General features: G+C 53.8%; 9 protein-coding genes across 9 annotated transcripts; 4 read left to right on the plus strand and 5 right to left on the minus strand.

Annotated features, from left to right (window-relative positions):
- Positions 1-1,498: 1,498 nt before the first annotated feature.
- On the plus strand, positions 1,499-3,111 carry N7532_001124 (dienelactone hydrolase; the record flags this gene model as incomplete). Its single annotated transcript, XM_056613618.1, has 3 exons — positions 1,499-1,745; positions 1,798-2,235; positions 2,285-3,111. The coding sequence occupies 3 exons, from the start codon at positions 1,499-1,501 to the stop codon at positions 3,109-3,111; spliced, it is 1,512 nt and encodes a 503-aa protein (XP_056478659.1).
- A 287-nt stretch (positions 3,112-3,398) lies between these two features.
- Positions 3,399-4,229, plus strand: N7532_001125 (class I SAM-dependent methyltransferase; the record flags this gene model as incomplete). Its single annotated transcript, XM_056613619.1, has 1 exon — positions 3,399-4,229. The coding sequence occupies one exon, from the start codon at positions 3,399-3,401 to the stop codon at positions 4,227-4,229; it is 831 nt and encodes a 276-aa protein (XP_056478660.1).
- A 93-nt stretch (positions 4,230-4,322) lies between these two features.
- On the minus strand, positions 4,323-5,037 carry N7532_001126 (GNAT family N-acetyltransferase; the record flags this gene model as incomplete). The annotated part of the gene is made up of 3 exons (XM_056613620.1): positions 4,323-4,567; positions 4,624-4,682; positions 4,751-5,037. Coding segments are annotated over 3 exons (591 nt in total), but the record flags the coding sequence as incomplete, so codon positions are not given.
- Positions 5,038-5,901: 864 nt separating this feature from the next.
- Positions 5,902-6,477, minus strand: N7532_001127 (EthD domain-containing protein; the record flags this gene model as incomplete). Its single annotated transcript, XM_056613621.1, has 2 exons — positions 5,902-6,219; positions 6,328-6,477. The coding sequence occupies 2 exons, from the start codon at positions 6,475-6,477 to the stop codon at positions 5,902-5,904; spliced, it is 468 nt and encodes a 155-aa protein (XP_056478662.1).
- A 495-nt stretch (positions 6,478-6,972) lies between these two features.
- N7532_001128 (uncharacterized protein) lies at positions 6,973-7,974 on the minus strand (the record flags this gene model as incomplete). The annotated part of the gene is made up of 1 exon (XM_056613622.1): positions 6,973-7,974. The coding sequence occupies one exon, from the start codon at positions 7,972-7,974 to the stop codon at positions 6,973-6,975; it is 1,002 nt and encodes a 333-aa protein (XP_056478663.1).
- Positions 7,975-9,712: 1,738 nt separating this feature from the next.
- Positions 9,713-11,514, plus strand: N7532_001129 (MFS general substrate transporter; the record flags this gene model as incomplete). The annotated part of the gene is made up of 3 exons (XM_056613623.1): positions 9,713-9,927; positions 10,012-10,336; positions 10,417-11,514. 3 exons carry the CDS (start codon positions 9,713-9,715, stop codon positions 11,512-11,514), a joined length of 1,638 nt encoding a protein of 545 aa, XP_056478664.1.
- Positions 11,515-11,780: 266 nt separating this feature from the next.
- On the minus strand, positions 11,781-13,055 carry psoB (hydrolase psoB; the record flags this gene model as incomplete). Its single annotated transcript, XM_056613624.1, has 1 exon — positions 11,781-13,055. The coding sequence occupies one exon, from the start codon at positions 13,053-13,055 to the stop codon at positions 11,781-11,783; it is 1,275 nt and encodes a 424-aa protein (XP_056478665.1).
- A 363-nt stretch (positions 13,056-13,418) lies between these two features.
- On the plus strand, positions 13,419-13,922 carry N7532_001131 (putative integral membrane protein; the record flags this gene model as incomplete). Its single annotated transcript, XM_056613625.1, has 1 exon — positions 13,419-13,922. The coding sequence occupies one exon, from the start codon at positions 13,419-13,421 to the stop codon at positions 13,920-13,922; it is 504 nt and encodes a 167-aa protein (XP_056478666.1).
- Positions 13,923-14,714: 792 nt separating this feature from the next.
- N7532_001132 (zinc-binding alcohol dehydrogenase family protein) lies at positions 14,715-15,773 on the minus strand (the record flags this gene model as incomplete). Its single annotated transcript, XM_056613626.1, has 1 exon — positions 14,715-15,773. One exon carries the CDS (start codon positions 15,771-15,773, stop codon positions 14,715-14,717), a length of 1,059 nt encoding a protein of 352 aa, XP_056478667.1.
- Positions 15,774-15,924: the final 151 nt, after the last annotated feature.

Genomic DNA, 15,924 nt, shown 5'->3' on the forward strand with positions numbered 1-15,924 from the left:
GTATCAGAGATCTCAGGTCCTCGGGCGCATCCTGGAGCTAATCGCGTAATTCCTTCAGCTTTCGACTGTGTGGCTTGTACGATGACTGTGCCGCCGGTGATGGCGCCAGAGACGACCCCGATGACTTCCGCCATGGCGGCGCGGTGGCGATGGGGAGTTTGCAAAAGCTATTTAGGGCTCTTCGTTCGACTGGGGAAGTTGGGGATCGGCCATTAAAGGTACATCTGTGAGGCGGGCATCGTAAGCGCCCGGGATTGCCCCCCCCTGGGATCTGCGATCAGAACGAATGACATTCACGTTGCGGCGTGATCTGAGTATAGCAATGGGAGTCCTGCAGCAGACCAATCGGGACTGGTCCTCCAGTGCCATGGGATTCAAAAGGAGGAAACGCAAAAGGGGTGTTGCCGGATAACTCCCCTACTACATGGGTGCCATCCAAGCTATGTGACATAGCCGGCAGTATATGGTAGCCGGATAGATAATTCTAGAATGTGTACACCTTACACCTCCCCGACCTGACCCGTACATTCGGGCCTCTCGCTATGTCCTGATAGATACGTGTGTGTTTCGTGGTGGTTTTTCTGCTGAATCGACCCTCAGAGCGTGCTGCCATTGAGCGTTCCCCTCTTCACTAGTTAGTTCGTAACTAACTACGAGCGCTGACCGATTGACACCTTTATGCCTGAGGCAGGCACAGATTTCGGCCTGAAGATTCCGGCTTCCACTCCTTGAAGCCGCATCCGCCGTCTCCTCGCAATTTGTCTCTCATACGGCCATTCAGCCCCCCGCTGTCTCCGGAAGACATGAAAAGTGGGACGGCCATATCTGACGTCTTTTGTGGTCTATGATTCCTCTCCTCGAAAAATGCTATGCACGCACCGCCGGGAAACACTCGATGTACGACTATCCACGTTTGCGATGACAACGGTCTTAACGTGCTTTCTACCCAGATCCACAGTCGCTAAATTTGGATACCTGCCATGCGGATGACTGCCGACCATCCCCAGAAATGCACTAGCAAGTGTCAAGGCTACCGATTCGAAGACTAACGGCCGATCTACGTCGCTACATACTTGAACCGACCGGTCCAGGTGTCTATACTTGTTATTCCCCGACTATGTACTTCCGACCGTGCTCCCATGGGCGTGTTTGTGGGGGATGGCCCTTTTCCCGTCGAATGAGTGCTGAGAATGGCCGAATTAATCTATTTTGGCCGGTCATTTACCCTGGAAGGCGACACCAATGACGTCGAACCAGCCCGCGGTGCGCCGATGACGTATGCCCATTAGCTGTCATGCGACGAGCTCAGCAGCGACCTTGAGAGGCGATGCTTGTCGCTCGACTTCATTTCTCTCGATTCTATTCTCAGCCTTCATATTTTTCCCAAGGTTGTTTGAATATTCGTCGGTCGGGATATTCCGAAGCTGCGGGGCCATCGTGACATCGCCGCATCGGACAGAAACAAACACCAGGTTCGGAAAATCGCAGTTAGCACAGCATGGCAACCATCTCGATTAGTGCACCAGGGCTCAGCCAGGGCCTTCTCTATAATAACGGAAATAACAATGCGCGCGTGTGCATTACCTCCGAAACAAACGAATTTGATCAGCAAACCATCCAAGAATGGCAGGATGAGGGCTTCGATGTTGTGTACCACCCTCTGAACAACGGGGGCAAGGACTACGAGAGTCGCTTGAAAAGCGTAAAAGAAGGACTCGGTGTCGGAGAGAATTACGCAGTCATTGGTATGGCTTACTCGCTACCACGGACAGGGCTTTGCTGATCACTGTTAAATAGCCTTCGGCGAAGCAGCAAGCTACTGCCTCGACTATTACATGAAGCCAATGAACGCCAACAGACTCTGCGCTCTGGTCGCATACTACCCTACTGTGATTCCTGACACCAGACAAAGCTTCCCTCTCTCCCTCCCAGTGCTTGCGCATTTACCAGGCAACACGATTGATGTGATGACGCAGCCTCAAGCACTTGGGCTGCAAGGGAAGAGACGTCGCAAGACTAGAGAGCTTCAGCCCGGGCTAGGAACTGGCGAACGCATACAACTAGCCTATCCGGCATTTACCTACGATTATGCCCAACCCGGTTTCGCAGAGCATGATATGGAGGAGTACAACAATCTAGCGGCAGATCTCGCCTGGACGCGGACTGTACAGACCTTGCGAAAGGGCTTCTGTCGTGACCCAGACCTCGAGAGACTATGGGAGGATCACCAAGAGGGTAGGCAATTGAACCCTTGAAATAAAGAACCCAAGCTAACCGAAACCAGCGAAATTCTTCAGATCAAATCTCAACAAGACGCTGGATGGTTATGTCCAGCAAAAGACGCCCGGAGTCACGTACACCCCGACCCTTACCGGCGGGATCGGAAATCAGGCTCTCCGTCGATTCTACGAACACTACTTCCTCGGCCGTCTCCCCCAATCCATGCGAATCCGCCTACTGTCGCGAACATCTGGATCCGACCGCATCGTCGACGAGCTCTACGTCAGCTTCCAACACACAGACGAAATCCCATGGATGCTCCCGGGCGTACCAGCCACCAACAAACGTGTCGAGATAGTCCTAGTCAGCATCGTCAGTCTCAGAGGCGGTCGTCTATACTCAGAGCACGTCTACTGGGACCAGGCCAGCGTACTCGTTCAAGTCGGCCTTCTTGACCCAAGACTTGCACCCGACAATCCCCATGGAATCGATCGTCTCCCCGTGATCGGCCGTGAAGCTGCCCGTCGCATTCTCCATGAAGACACCGATCTCGAGCAGGAAGATTATCATAACAGACTGATTCGTCGGGCGAATGCACGTGCGCGAATGGCTCGGGGCTCGAGAACTTCACAGGCGCCGGAGGAATCGGGGGCCGAAATGAAGAGCGAAGTGGAGACCTCTTTGCCGGTTCGACATAAGGGCAAGTCGATCCAGAAAGAGGATAATCCTGAATCGAACCGCACGGCGACGGATATCACTGAGCAAGCGGATGATGAGCATGATGGTGTTGCGACTGAGACGGGGTCTACGGCTAACCCCAAACCGGAAAATGGTGATCGGAAAGCATATGTTGAAGATGGGGAGGGCGAGAATGGTCATGAGCAAGCATGAATTTTTTCCTGTTAGTAGTTTGCCAGGTGGTCAATATTTCATATAACTATCTATCAGAATTAATTTGGAATGGCTGAGTATGTTTCAATTGATTGTTACCGAGGCTTCATCTTGTTTTGATCCTACACTATTACTATATTTTTACGGCGGGCACCGGATGCGGAAATCACCCGTCGGCAACATCCGCACTGCTTCCTCTACGGCTTGCAATTCTCTTCAACTCCATCCTCTCCTCGCCGTTTCGATCTACACATCAATTCCAACAACTACGCCTAATATAAGTTAAAATGGCCTCCCAAGCACAGAACATCTACGACGACCCCGGCTTTTTCAGCGCCTACAGCACCCTCCCGCGCTCACAAGGCGGCCTAGAGTCAGCTCCAGAATGGCCAGTTCTCGAAGCAATGATCACCAAGGTACTTACCCAACAACCAGGGCATGAAGCCAAGGACGACAAAAGACTTACTGGTCAATCTGTCCTCGATCTCGGTTGCGGGTATGGTTGGTTCTCCCGGTGGGCGCGGTCGAGAGGAGCCTCCAAAATCCGAGCGACCGACATCTCCACGAAAATGATCGAGCGCGCTAAGGAATTCGAGCGCATCCGTGACAACAACCAATGCGATATCATGTTCGAAAGGGCAAATCTGGAGGAACTTACCTTCGGTCACGGCGACGACCGCGGTACCTATGATCTCGTCTACAGCTCCCTGACATTCCACTACATCGAGGATCTCTCGAGGCTCCTTGGCGAAATCAGAGCTGCTCTGAAACAAGGAGGGAATCTGGTGTTCTCGGTCGAGCATCCGATTTGCTCTGCGCCTATAATTCCCGGGCCAGACTGGAAGACATTGCAAGAAGGAGACGCTGAGCACAAGGTGTGGCCGTTGAATTCGTATAGTGAAGAGGGATGGAGGTATACCAGCTGGCTTGGGGTGAAAGGTGTGAAGAAGTATCATCGGACCGTTGAAACTTACGTTTCCTTGCTGTTGGAGAATGGGTTCGTTCTGACGGGCCTGAAGGACTGGGTTCCATCGACGGAGTCTGTTTCCGAGCACCCTGAATGGGCTCAGGAGAGGCATCGGCCTTACTTCCTTTTGATCTCTGCAAAGACTCTGTGAGACGGTTAAATGTAAAAGGAAAATATTTCATTCCGTGATCACTTACCTTCCAACCCTACCTTTCTCGGGTAGCTCATCGTCCCTGCTTTTCAGTCAGTTTGTTCGCTTCATGGCGATGAACTCGATGGTTTGCTCCTTACCGTCCACTGTAACGTCCATCTTCAGGACTTCGACATCACAGAATCCGAACCGCCGGTAGAGACTGACGGCGTCTGGGGTGCTCTCCAGCCAGAAGGTCTTGAAGCCCCTGGCTCTGGCATCCAGGATGCCCCGCAGGAGCAACGCCGATGCAACACCGCGGCCACGGTATTCGGGCAAGGTGGCGATTCCCTTCAAACCTATTATCGATTAGCATCATCCTCAGAGGGGGAAAAGGGATATCATATCAACTTACAGGCATGCACCTTCCCACTCATGTACCGCGATTCGCACTCATCAACCATGTCGGCGAGCCTGTCGGCCGGGTCATCACTCACCTGGGGGGCTAAGCCCGCTTGGGCACACAGGGCCCGCTCGTTGACAGGCTGGGGGTGAATCTCCAGACGGCCATGCCGATTACCTTGTCGGTGCCGTCCTCGGCCTTGGTCACGACCTTGTAGAACTTGTTGATGGGACTTTTGTGCATGTCCACAAAGTCCCGGGACCGTTGTTGGAAGGCTTCTTCGCCGTCGGTCCCGAACAAAATCCGAACGAGTTTCGGACCGCTGTTGGGGTTCTCGAAGGCGATGGCTTCGACGCGGGCGAGAGCGGAGAGATCGGTGGGTTGGGCGGGCAGGATTTCGAAATCACGGGGTGGGGGGTATCGGAGTGCTCATTGTGGCGATCTGAGAGTGGTGGTGACCATCTGTGTGGTGGGCAGGCGATCTGTTGTGGTGGGGGAGGTGCGTGGGAGGGAGATAACGATTTGCTTGTGAGCGGTGGGCTATATGTGACGGATGAACCTGGGAATAGCCTCGTCTCGTGGAAGGATGCCTGAGGCATAATATTGGGTCGTTTGCACAACGCGTTTGCTGGGGACTTAACCCCTCTTTTTCTGGCCGACTTTCTTTCTTTCTCCTTCCTTCTTCATCTTCGAGATTCTCGTCGTGTAGGCACCGAATGAATCTGTTTCTTTCGAACGGCCCGTAACACAAACGCGGTGAATTGAATCAGGAAAATGACAAGAACGACAAAGAAAGCCCTGATACAACAACAACCTCCTCTTTTGACATCCGAACGAATGAACACAAGTGCCGAATAAAAGATTTGAAAGAAAAGCTGAAATACACTTTTCCAGAAAATGAATCTGCTGTTGTTTTAATGTGCTGGGGTAAGCCATCCTATCGCTCAATTTCGCCCGTGCGTGTCTCCATCCGGTAGGTGAAGTAACTACTGTAGTGGGGAGACCTCCTCCCCAACTACGTGGCTGTCATGCAGATTATCGACAAAGCCGGCAGTATACGGCGGCCGGATAGATAGTTCTGAAATAAACCTTCTTACACCTCCCCGATCTGACCCCTACACTTGGGATTCTTGCTATTTCCTGACCGCTACACGTGTGTTTATGGTGGTTTTTTCTGCTGAATCGACCCGCATGCCTCAGAGTGTGCTGCCATCGAGCGTTCCCCTCTTCATTATCGATCAAATATCTGAAATGATAGAATAAACAATACCAATCAAAGTTCATCAATGCTCAAAGCCCAAGTTGAATAGCAGATGCCTCTTCGTAGCTCTCATACTGCGATTTCCCCTCGATCAAATTTACAGGCTTCTCATCGGCAATATATGTTTCCACCCATCCCAAACGGGCCACAATGCCCTTCTTACTGATAAAGGGCCCTTCAATGGACTGGAGAGCAATGAACTCTGGGTCCGTCGATACCGTCACCAAGCCCGCGATATCTCGGAAGTAGAAATCTACCGTAAGGTCGTGGTCGTCAACCGTCCAGCCGTTCTGGAGACGGTCGCAAGCGCTGCGGAGTATGTTCTGTAGCGGACTCGGGGTGAAGTGCTAGTGCCGGTGTATTGTGTGAGTTTTCCACTACTGTTTGCTTTTTGGTGCTGAAAAGAGCGTGCCTAGGATGCGGGAGCTTGCTAGGAGAGACAGGGAAAAGCTTACATAGCTGTATATTTCTAGGCTATGGCGTTGGTGTATCTCCACTGCTTTGGGAATGTACTCCTCTGTGAGGAAGCGGTGACATTCTTCCTCGGAGCAGTCGGGGTTTCGGTAGTGGGCGAGTGTTAGCTTGAGCAAGCGTTGCGGGGCCATGATGGTTGGAATGGTTGATAGGGGATCAAATGAAGTATGATGATTGGAAATGATTGGCAAGGCTTTGGGCGTCATTCAGAGCCAGCTGTATACCCTTGGTCCTATTTATCACTTCTCGCATGTGGCATGGCTACAGGGTAATTACGATGATCAATGTGCATCGACCCAGAAACGCCGATTCTCAGTCTTGGCAGAGGACCGTGTATCGTGTTCGGCTAATACCCAAGTTACGGCGCGCAGTTCGCCGATTCGGTGGCCTGATTGATGGCCGATTCACAAGATGGAAAGTAGCGCCGGCAGAATACAAAGGCCTACAATTGCTTTTGCTCGTCATGTTTTTTTCTTCATATAGACATGACATGCCCCACTCATGCACCGCGTTTACTCTAGCGGACTGGAACACGAGAAGGAATTATGATGACTGCACCGGCCATTCTCAGCTTTCTTGGGTTACATTCCTTTTAGCATTCACCGTCGCAGAGGCTAGCCTCGCGATCATTGTGCGTCGCGACAGATACTCTGTAGCCGTGCTGCCACCTGCATGAATTGACTTTCGCGTTCGCGAACGGCCACCATGACCATCTTGACTGCATTATGGCTGCCGGGAGGACTCGTGGGCCGACTGACGTCGATCTCACCTATGTCCTCGGTAAGAAAGGGGGCCGTGAGTTTGTTGACGAGGTCCCCCAGGCGATCGAGCAGTTGTAACGCCGACTGGATCACCAACACAATGTGGCCTGCTGGATCGTCCATGGCGAAGGCGCCGATCTGCAACGAGGGCAGCGGGATCGGGGATCCCTCGGCCAGAGCCGTGCCGAATTTTTCGGCTGTCTGTGAGATTGTGGTATGGTACGTTTCGATGAGGCGCAGGTAAGTCGACAGAGCGTGTAGGAGTGACGCTTGGTCAAGGCCTGTCTCCGGCTGCTGACAGCCGGTCTCTGAAACAGCGGGGGTGCTCTGAGGCGTTGCCCTGTTCATGAAGTGCTGGAACCGTGAGGAGAATGAGGATGCTGATGATGATGCGGCACGCGGCGATTGCCATTGCGAGCTTTGGGCCGCACTGGTTTGGGCCATCCAGTTGCCCCCGCGACGAAACAGGTGAATCAGTCGTTGGGTGAGCACGAACGTCGTGTCAATCGCGCAGTCTGCGGGGGGAGTATGGCTACGATTTGCGAAGGAGGTTGTGTGCATCGCGGTTGTATCGAAGACCACCGGATCCTCCAAGGTGTGCCGGATCAAATCTGTATCAAGCTCCAAGAGGTCCTCCATAAACTGTTGTAGAAAATGCGTCTGTGGACTGACCTTGCGACCACGATTCGGAACTTCAGGCTGTCGCAGGTCCACCGTTGGAGTTGGCCCCGTCCCGTTTTCTGGGGGGAGGGTCTCCGGCACCCCCAGGCCCGCGAAGGGCTCTAGGAAAGGAAGGTACGGATCGGAGATAGGACTGAGAGTTGCCTCCCCAGAACGGGTGAAGCACGTGAAGACGTTCGATTCCATGGGTCGATTGGAAAAACTCAGCGACCGGGGAAAGCTGTCCGGTATCGTGACGGTCGGATCTACGCCTATACAGAGGTCCGGTAGCGACGGCGCCGCTGCCGGGGCACTCCCGGCCGGTGGATGCTTCGCTTTTCGGAGGCGAGGCTGCGCATGGCGGTCGTCTGCCGCGTCGTCTGGGGAGACCGTTTCCAGTTGATCCCGGTAGGAGTGGTGAGTGCTCTCCAGTCCGCACGTCCTAGATGTGCCTGAGGTGCCCGATGTCCGAGGGGCATCTGGAGGACTCAGCTGGTGCTGCGGTTCAACTCTACCCAACTGGGGTCTCAGGTGCGGTTGCACGTGCGATGCCAATTTTACATTCGACGACCCGTCGCTCGTCCATTTTGATGCTTGGGAGCTGGATCGGCGATGTGGAGGGGCGGGTCGTCGACCGCGATTCGAGGGACTAAACACACAGCTTGCGCCTGCTCGCAGACAACGGCTGCAGTTCCCTGCATCGGTCCGGTGGCATCGTAATTTGAGATCGTGGCAGCGATCGCACGCTTGCCGGGAGGGCGGTTCGTACATGGAGGGGGTTCGATTTGAGGGCGATGGTCTTCGGGGAGGAAACGGGGGGATCGGTGAAGGCTCTCGGGGGCGTGACAGGTGACATCCACAGGCCGGTCCGCCGGTTCAGCGAGGTTCCGACGGCGTGCCTGGGACGATTTGCGAATACCACTAGGAGAATGCGCCGAGAATGGCCCTGGGAAGGTGCATTTCTGGCCTGCGCCGAGCGCTCTGTTATTTGTACGTCGAGGTTGTGGCCGACGAGGAACGGCAGAAGTCGCTGCGCCTTTGTATGCGCCGCCCGTCCGGCGTGTCCAATCATACGGAGTCCCTCGCAAGGTACCATATTGGGGCCAAAAATAATGGATTTGGCGACGTTCGTTTTCTGAATCCGATCAAGATGAAGACAAATATTCTCAATATTCTCCCACTTTCTCCGGATTCGCCATATTCGCTACATTCGCCATCTCCTCCATACGAGCAAGCGGATCCGGATGAGCTAAGGCTGGGGCTGTCCACGAATAGCGCGATGCTGCTCGTGTTGAGCGGTGCGGTAGGGGCGGACTAGCCAGGGTCTCTGCAGACACGATTGAGAGATAAGTGTGAGACGCGGCATCGGACGACCTGATCGAGTCAAGCATGCAGAGGGGGGCCAGAGATCAGAGACGCATTCTGGCGAAGCGGGAGAATCCTCCAACGCGATCCACGACATCGATGGGTTTCGACGTACATTAGTGCTGACGACCCACTACGGGCTTCGGCCCGCAGATCGGCATTGCGGTGGGGGAATTAGGGCAAAGGTTGAGTGCAGATGCAAACTCGACGAACTCGACCTAGCGTAGAGCTTGACTACTAACATACTCAGGGAGGCGCGGGAGGCTCGGAGAACAGCGCCTGACAAAGCCGGGGCGAGTGCGTGCACATCCAACTCCTCGCCGTGGCCATAGCACGAGTTCGGGGCCGCCAGGGGACATTCGGCCACCTTGCGCCAATCGGGGCTCGCGTCGCCCGTCCGAAGACATCTATAGGCAACATCGCCGAACATCGAAGTCGGCGTCGGCGAGGTTGACAAACGCGCCTGGGGCTTCTTAGCAATCACGTCTCGGTCTTTTCGGCCATGGCTTCTTTTATGTGCGCGAAGCGGCCGCTCCTGCTTGCTCGATTTCGCTGCTGGATTTTGCACTGACCGGGGATCATGTCGGACACCTCGGACAACGCGGCACCGCCCGTCGACAAGAAGAAGCAGGGGAAGGGATGGCGCTTCTGGGCCATCTATGTCTCGCTGTGTGTATCAATTCTTCTCGCGGCGGTCGAGTCGACCGTCACGTCAACCGCGTTGCCGGCTATCACTGATGAACTGCACGCGGGCGAGAACTATGTGTGGTTTGTCAACTCCTTCTTCCTCACCAGGTAAGTCAACTCTCCCTTCCTCCCCCCCAACCACAGCCCTCGCCTCAGTGGGTTTTGAGTGACTCGGGCTCACGGGTTTCCAAGCGCTTGCTTCCAGCCCCTTTTTGGACAGACGGCGAATCTCTTCGGACGCCGATGGCTGATGATCGGCGCCGTCGCGTTCTTCGTTCTCGGCAGCGGCATCAGCGGCGGTGCCATCAACGCCGCCATGATGATTGCCGGGCGCACCATCCAAGGGATTGGGGGCGGTGGGATCAACGTGATGATCGATATGATTGTCAGCGACTTGCTGCCGTTGCGGGAGCGAGGGAACTTCATGGGGATGATCTTCGCCATCTTCTCCATTGGCACCTCCCTCGGGCCGTTCATTGGTGGTGCGCTGGTACAACAGAGCTCCTGGCGATGGGTGGTAAGTTTCGAGTCCTCCCTTCTCCCATTTTGGGCCCCGCTTTGGGGGGAGCAACCGGCTCATCGTACGTCGCCTCATAGTTCTACCTCAATCTGCCCATTGGCGGAACCGCTCTCGTCTGTCTGTTCTTCTTCCTGCATGTCAACTACCAGAGGGAGCCCTGGCAGCAAAAGCTGAAACGGATCGACTATGTCGGCAACGCGTTGCTCATGACCTCCATCGTCTCCATCCTGCTGGCTCTCACCTGGGGTGGGACCACATATGCCTGGTCCAACTGGCGGATCATCATCTGTCTCGTGCTCGGGTTCGTTGGCATGATCGTGTTCCACCTCTACGAGGCCAGTCCGTGGTGTGCAGAGCCCATGATGCCGCCGCATATCTTCGGCAACCGGACCTCCTTCGCCGCTCTGATAGTATCCTTCCTCCACAACATGCTCACCTTCTGGGTAGTCTACTTCATCCCAGTGTATTTCCAGTCGGTCAAGCTGTCCAGCTCGGCTCGCGCTGGCGTGCAGTTCCTGCCTAGTGTCATCCTCGCGGTGCCAACTGCGATGGTCGCAGGCATCGTCCTCACCAAATGGGGCCGCTACCAACCTATCCATGCCATTGGCATGGGACTCGCTTTGCTCGGACTGGGCCTCTTCACACTCTTCGATGCCAACTCGAGTGCGGCAGAATGGATCATTTACCAGATCATCACGGCCATCGGTCTGGGCCTGCTGCTCACGACGACCTTGGCCGCGGTGCAGGTGGACTTAGAAGAGAAGGATGTGGGTTTGGCCACCGCTACCTGGGCATTCATTCGTAGTTACGGCGCGATTTGGGGGATTTCTATCCCCGCTGCTGTATTCAACACGCAATTTGGACACTTGTCCGGCCGCATCTCCGATCCTGCCGTGGCGGCGAAGCTTTCCGGCGGGGAGGCTTACTCTCACGTGTCAGCAACTTTCATTAAGTCCCTGACTCCCCAGGTACGAGAGGAAGTTATCGGCGTGTATTCTGACACGCTGAAGCTGGTTTGGCAAGTGTCACTGGCCTTTGCTGCTTTGGGATTCATTATGACCTGGTTTGAAAAGCAGATCAAACTGCGTACTGAGTTGGAGACCGAATATGGACTCAAAGATCCGAAAAAGGAAAAGGAGAAGGAGAAGGGGGATGGAGGGGTTGCCGAACCATAAAAATTGACACATGGGAACATTCTACCTAGGATACCGAAGGCGAGAGAGTTAATTGGATCTAATAGAGGAAAGAGAAGATAAATTTGATGCTTGTGTGGTGCTTGTGGGTGCATTTGTGGATTGTTTGGACGATCTGGCCTGTGTTCATAATCGAATCCATTCCCCGATAATCATAATCTAACTACTGTGAATCTTGGCATTGCATGGCCCTGCTCTGTGGCAAGTTGTCCGAGCCACCTTTGTATCTCCGTCATATCCCCGGACCGCTATATACTTCGATGGATTCCAAACTGCTCATCCAGAAATGCAAAAGTCCGATACTGCGCCAAGCCGAACACGCCAACCTTTGCCTGAAGCCCTCCATCAGACACTTCCTTGCCAACCCACAGACGCTTACGATCCACTGGAAGATGTTGTAACCGGCTAAATACCTTGTTCGCACTGGGGTCCTCCGTGGCGTAGATCGATGCCGCAGCACCCGTAACCATGACGGGGCATTTGACCTGATCAAGGTACTCGCCACCATTTGCAGTTTGGAGTGTAAAGTCCTGCATGCGTCGCATGGCTTCCGCCGGACTCTTCATGCCCATGGCCCACTGTACCTGGTCCATTTCCCATTTGATCTGAAAATTGACCCGGGACAGAATGTGCAACGTCAGGTTGAAGATGCCATCGCCCAACCACCCTGATGTCCAAGCCTTGATAAAAGGCGCGGGCATGCGAGTGATGGCAACCTCCCACATGGAGTAGAAGGGGTCGACGGCGACGCAAGCAGAGATACGGGAATCGGCCGCGCCTCGCAGAGCGTAATAGCCACCCAATGTGGCACCATGAAGCGCAATACGAGTCAAATCCAGCTCGAGATCGGGATGTTGCGTTGCAAATTCGTAGAGAAAGTCTATCGCAGCTCCGGTGACAACCTCCCAGTCCGGCCGCATGTATGAGGCGGCCTCGCGGCGGAGCACAATGCCTTGGCCGGGACCTTCGAAGGTCAGCACGGCGTATCCCAAACTGGGGCCCGAGGCACCTCCAATGAAATACAGCTCCTCGACGGTGGAGTCCAGGCCTCCCGTGCTGATCAAGATCGGGGTCTTGCCGCCTGGTAAGCGCTTGGCAACCGAGGGCAAGTAGAGATAGCCTGGCAGGCGAATGCCCTCGTATGGGATGTTGACTTCATAGGCAGGCCCGTCCAGGAGACGAATCGCTTGTTTGAAGTTATGGACCGAGCGCTCCGCCGACTCGAGAATGCGGTCGTCTGGTCGAGTATTCAACATGAACTGGGCCGCGCGAAAGTAATTCGCAGATCGAAGCAGCGCATTACAGCGGGCAGCTTTATTTCCTTGTAGCTCGGCCTCTTTGGCAAGTGTCTCCGCTCGGGTTCCGGCTTTCGCCCATGCATTGTACCAGCTGTTAGGATCTTTTTCTTTGATGAGAGGGATAATGTCGAGGGCCTCGCCGATCTCGCATCCGCCAAAAGTTGCAGATCCCAGTAGTCGGACAAGTTCGAAGTTGAAGAAGCCGTCTTTGAAGAACTGGTACATTTTGGGATTCAAATCAAGCGTGATTCTAATACTCTGCCGTGATGGTGTGTATTACATATCGATCTTTAGTGGAGCGGACTGAGTTGAGGTTTTTGTTGATGTTTTTTTGTGCTGACTGTTCGATATAGTCAGACTCGGGGTCTTCCACTTACGGGCGGTTCGGCATCCAACCTCGCCGAAGTATTCGGGTCGGGAATCATACAGTCGCCGAGATCGATGATCGTATGTTATCCTATATCATCATATGATTGAAGGAGAGACAGAGGATATCGAGACTGTATAACTACATCGACCGGCCTCTGCAGTCTGGACGCAAAACAGTGACAGCCAACTGACTCTAAACCACCGAAAATCACCAGTGCCATGGCAACTACAGATCCAAATCTGGGCCTCAATCTTCTAAGATTGGCCCCTCTGGTCATTTCAACTGCGTCCGTGATGTGTGGGATTGACCAAACAACCGCCATTCGACCCTTCGCTCAGCCTGCTCTCGCCAAAGCCGGCGGACCTGTTCTTCCCCATTGGTTCCCGGGCTTCTTCAACCGCACCATCACCGTCGTGGGCAGCTCGTATCCGTTGGCATTTGGAACTGCGCTACTGAATACGTGGAAATACGGAGCCACCCTAGAGCCCACCACCAAGTACTTTTACTGGGCTGGAATGGTCTTTTCCGCGGGGCATTTTCTCTACGGACCCGGGGCCATGAAGATCATTGCACGAATCTGCGAGAAGGAGGATCCGGGGGCGAAAAACACCCAGGCAACACATGAATGGCTTGCTATGAATTTCATCCGCATGATGACTGTTGACGGGCCCGGTTGGATCATGTACTTTTGCGCTGTCCTTTCGGCCGTGCGTTTCCCGTAAGATGGCGCGCTAGCACGGTGAAGTTGCAATCTGACACACTGTGGGCGGAGATTTGCCCTAATGGGGATGAATTGAATTCAAGCATTATCATCAGAAGTGAAGTGGATTAAGTTTTGTGAATAGTTTCATAAGTACTCGCCAGTCAAGGGCATTCATGTCCTTGTCCAATGAGGCACAAATGCTCAGAATCTACCAATTGGAAACTGCATTGCGTATGCGAAACCGAGGGATGTGCATATCACGGCTCAATCCATTAAATCGAGCTCGGAAAAAAAAAAAAATGTACTGATCGCGTCATCATCATCGGTTAAACGATTCCGTTTTTTCAAAAGAAGTGCATACCTTTTTCGGTCGAAGAGGATCCTTCGGCGACCCAGGATTAACGGGCCAATGGCTCAGGCCCGTTGCGACCACCTGAATCCGCACCGAGGCCCCCGAGTCTAGTCAACTAGGTGAATAACTCAATCGCGGCAACCCTAAGCCGTAATAGTTGCCGTACGAAACAAGGATGAATAAGGATGCGCAATGGAATAGCGTGAGAGGAGAGGGGATTCGGATTCAATTGATGCAATGGAAGGAAATCACTTCGAAGGACTGACATCGATGCATTTGGGGTTCAAGTGATTTGATTGGGTAGATCTAGCCATGAAATCAAATAAGATGCATTTAAACACAACTTGATTCTACTAGTTCCAAAATGCGTATACCTAATCCCAGCTTGAAGTCAATTTATATCTCCGAGACTTAACTCCACTTTGTTACTACTGCAACAATCCTTCGCCTCCAACTATTCTAGAGCACATACACTAATTTTGATGCATGCACTTCGCCCTTCTTCAGCCTCTCGAGGCCATCGGCCACTCCAGCCAAACCCCCTTCCACAACCGTGGGCTGCTGCGGATGAAGTTTCCCCTCTTCTAGCATCCGATCAATCTTCGGACACCAGGAAACACCGAATTCATAGTCCTCAGGCGTTGGGTCCCGATGAAAGGCCCCGCCAAGCCCCACCTCTTCCCCGGTCACCGTGAAGGCGAGAATCCATTCGGCGGCGACCTCCGGTCGCAAGCGCTGCACACGGTCCGGGAACGGGTCGAGCGACACGTACTGCGCACCCGGCTGACTGCGCAAGGCGTCGTAGCAGATCCCCATGCTGCTCGTACTGGAAATGCAGTCTAGCGCATAACCAAGATCGTCTTGTGTATAGGCACGGATGTCCTTGCCGCATGTGTCCGAGTGGTAATCGAATGCCACTTCTGCGCCAAGATCTTTGACAAAGCCGAAGTTCCTGGACGAACACACGGCGATGACCCGATATCCAGCTACCCGCAGAAGTTGGATGGCGATGATACCCGACGAAGTTGCTCCGCCATACACAAGCACCGATGGTGAGGACGGGGTCACCTTGCGTTCGGCAAAGGAAAGACCGAGGGTTTTGAACAAGGCCAGTCCGCCAGTTGTCGCCCCGATCCCAATAGTAGCCGCGTTCTCGAAGGTGACATTTTCCGGAATTCGATAGAGTAAATCAGCCTTTGCGGCGACATATTCCGCAAAGGATCCATTGGATGGACGGAGAGGATTCGCACCCATCACCCATCCACAGACTCGCTCTCCTTCTCTCAGCGCCCGTTTGCATTTGGCACCAACAGGACCTGCCACGACTCCTGAAAAGTCGCATCCGCTGATAGCCCCCGGGGTACTGGAGTAGGCCAAAGTCTTCCAGTCTACGGGGTTCAAAGCAATAGAATGAATTTTGACTAGAACTTCGTCTTCTCCTGGCTGAGGTATTTCGACATTTGACACAAGTCGGACCCGGCTAGGGGCTTCTGCGACAATGGCGTGCTGAGATGGCATTTTTCTTTCTCATAGGTGCGTTGCCAAAGGGATGCCCATGAGTCCTTCTTTCTATATAATGGCAATTGCCTTACCTGCTGCTCTCAGACCTGACTTTCTCATGTCCGACACTCAATCAATATGCCGTGGTGATAACCGGAGTAATGACCCC

Source organism: Penicillium argentinense (genome assembly GCF_028826775.1).
Source record: "Penicillium argentinense strain IBT 30761 chromosome Unknown utg000002l_segment0_segment0, whole genome shotgun sequence".
Classification (NCBI taxonomy): Eukaryota; Fungi; Ascomycota; class Eurotiomycetes; order Eurotiales; family Aspergillaceae; genus Penicillium; species Penicillium argentinense.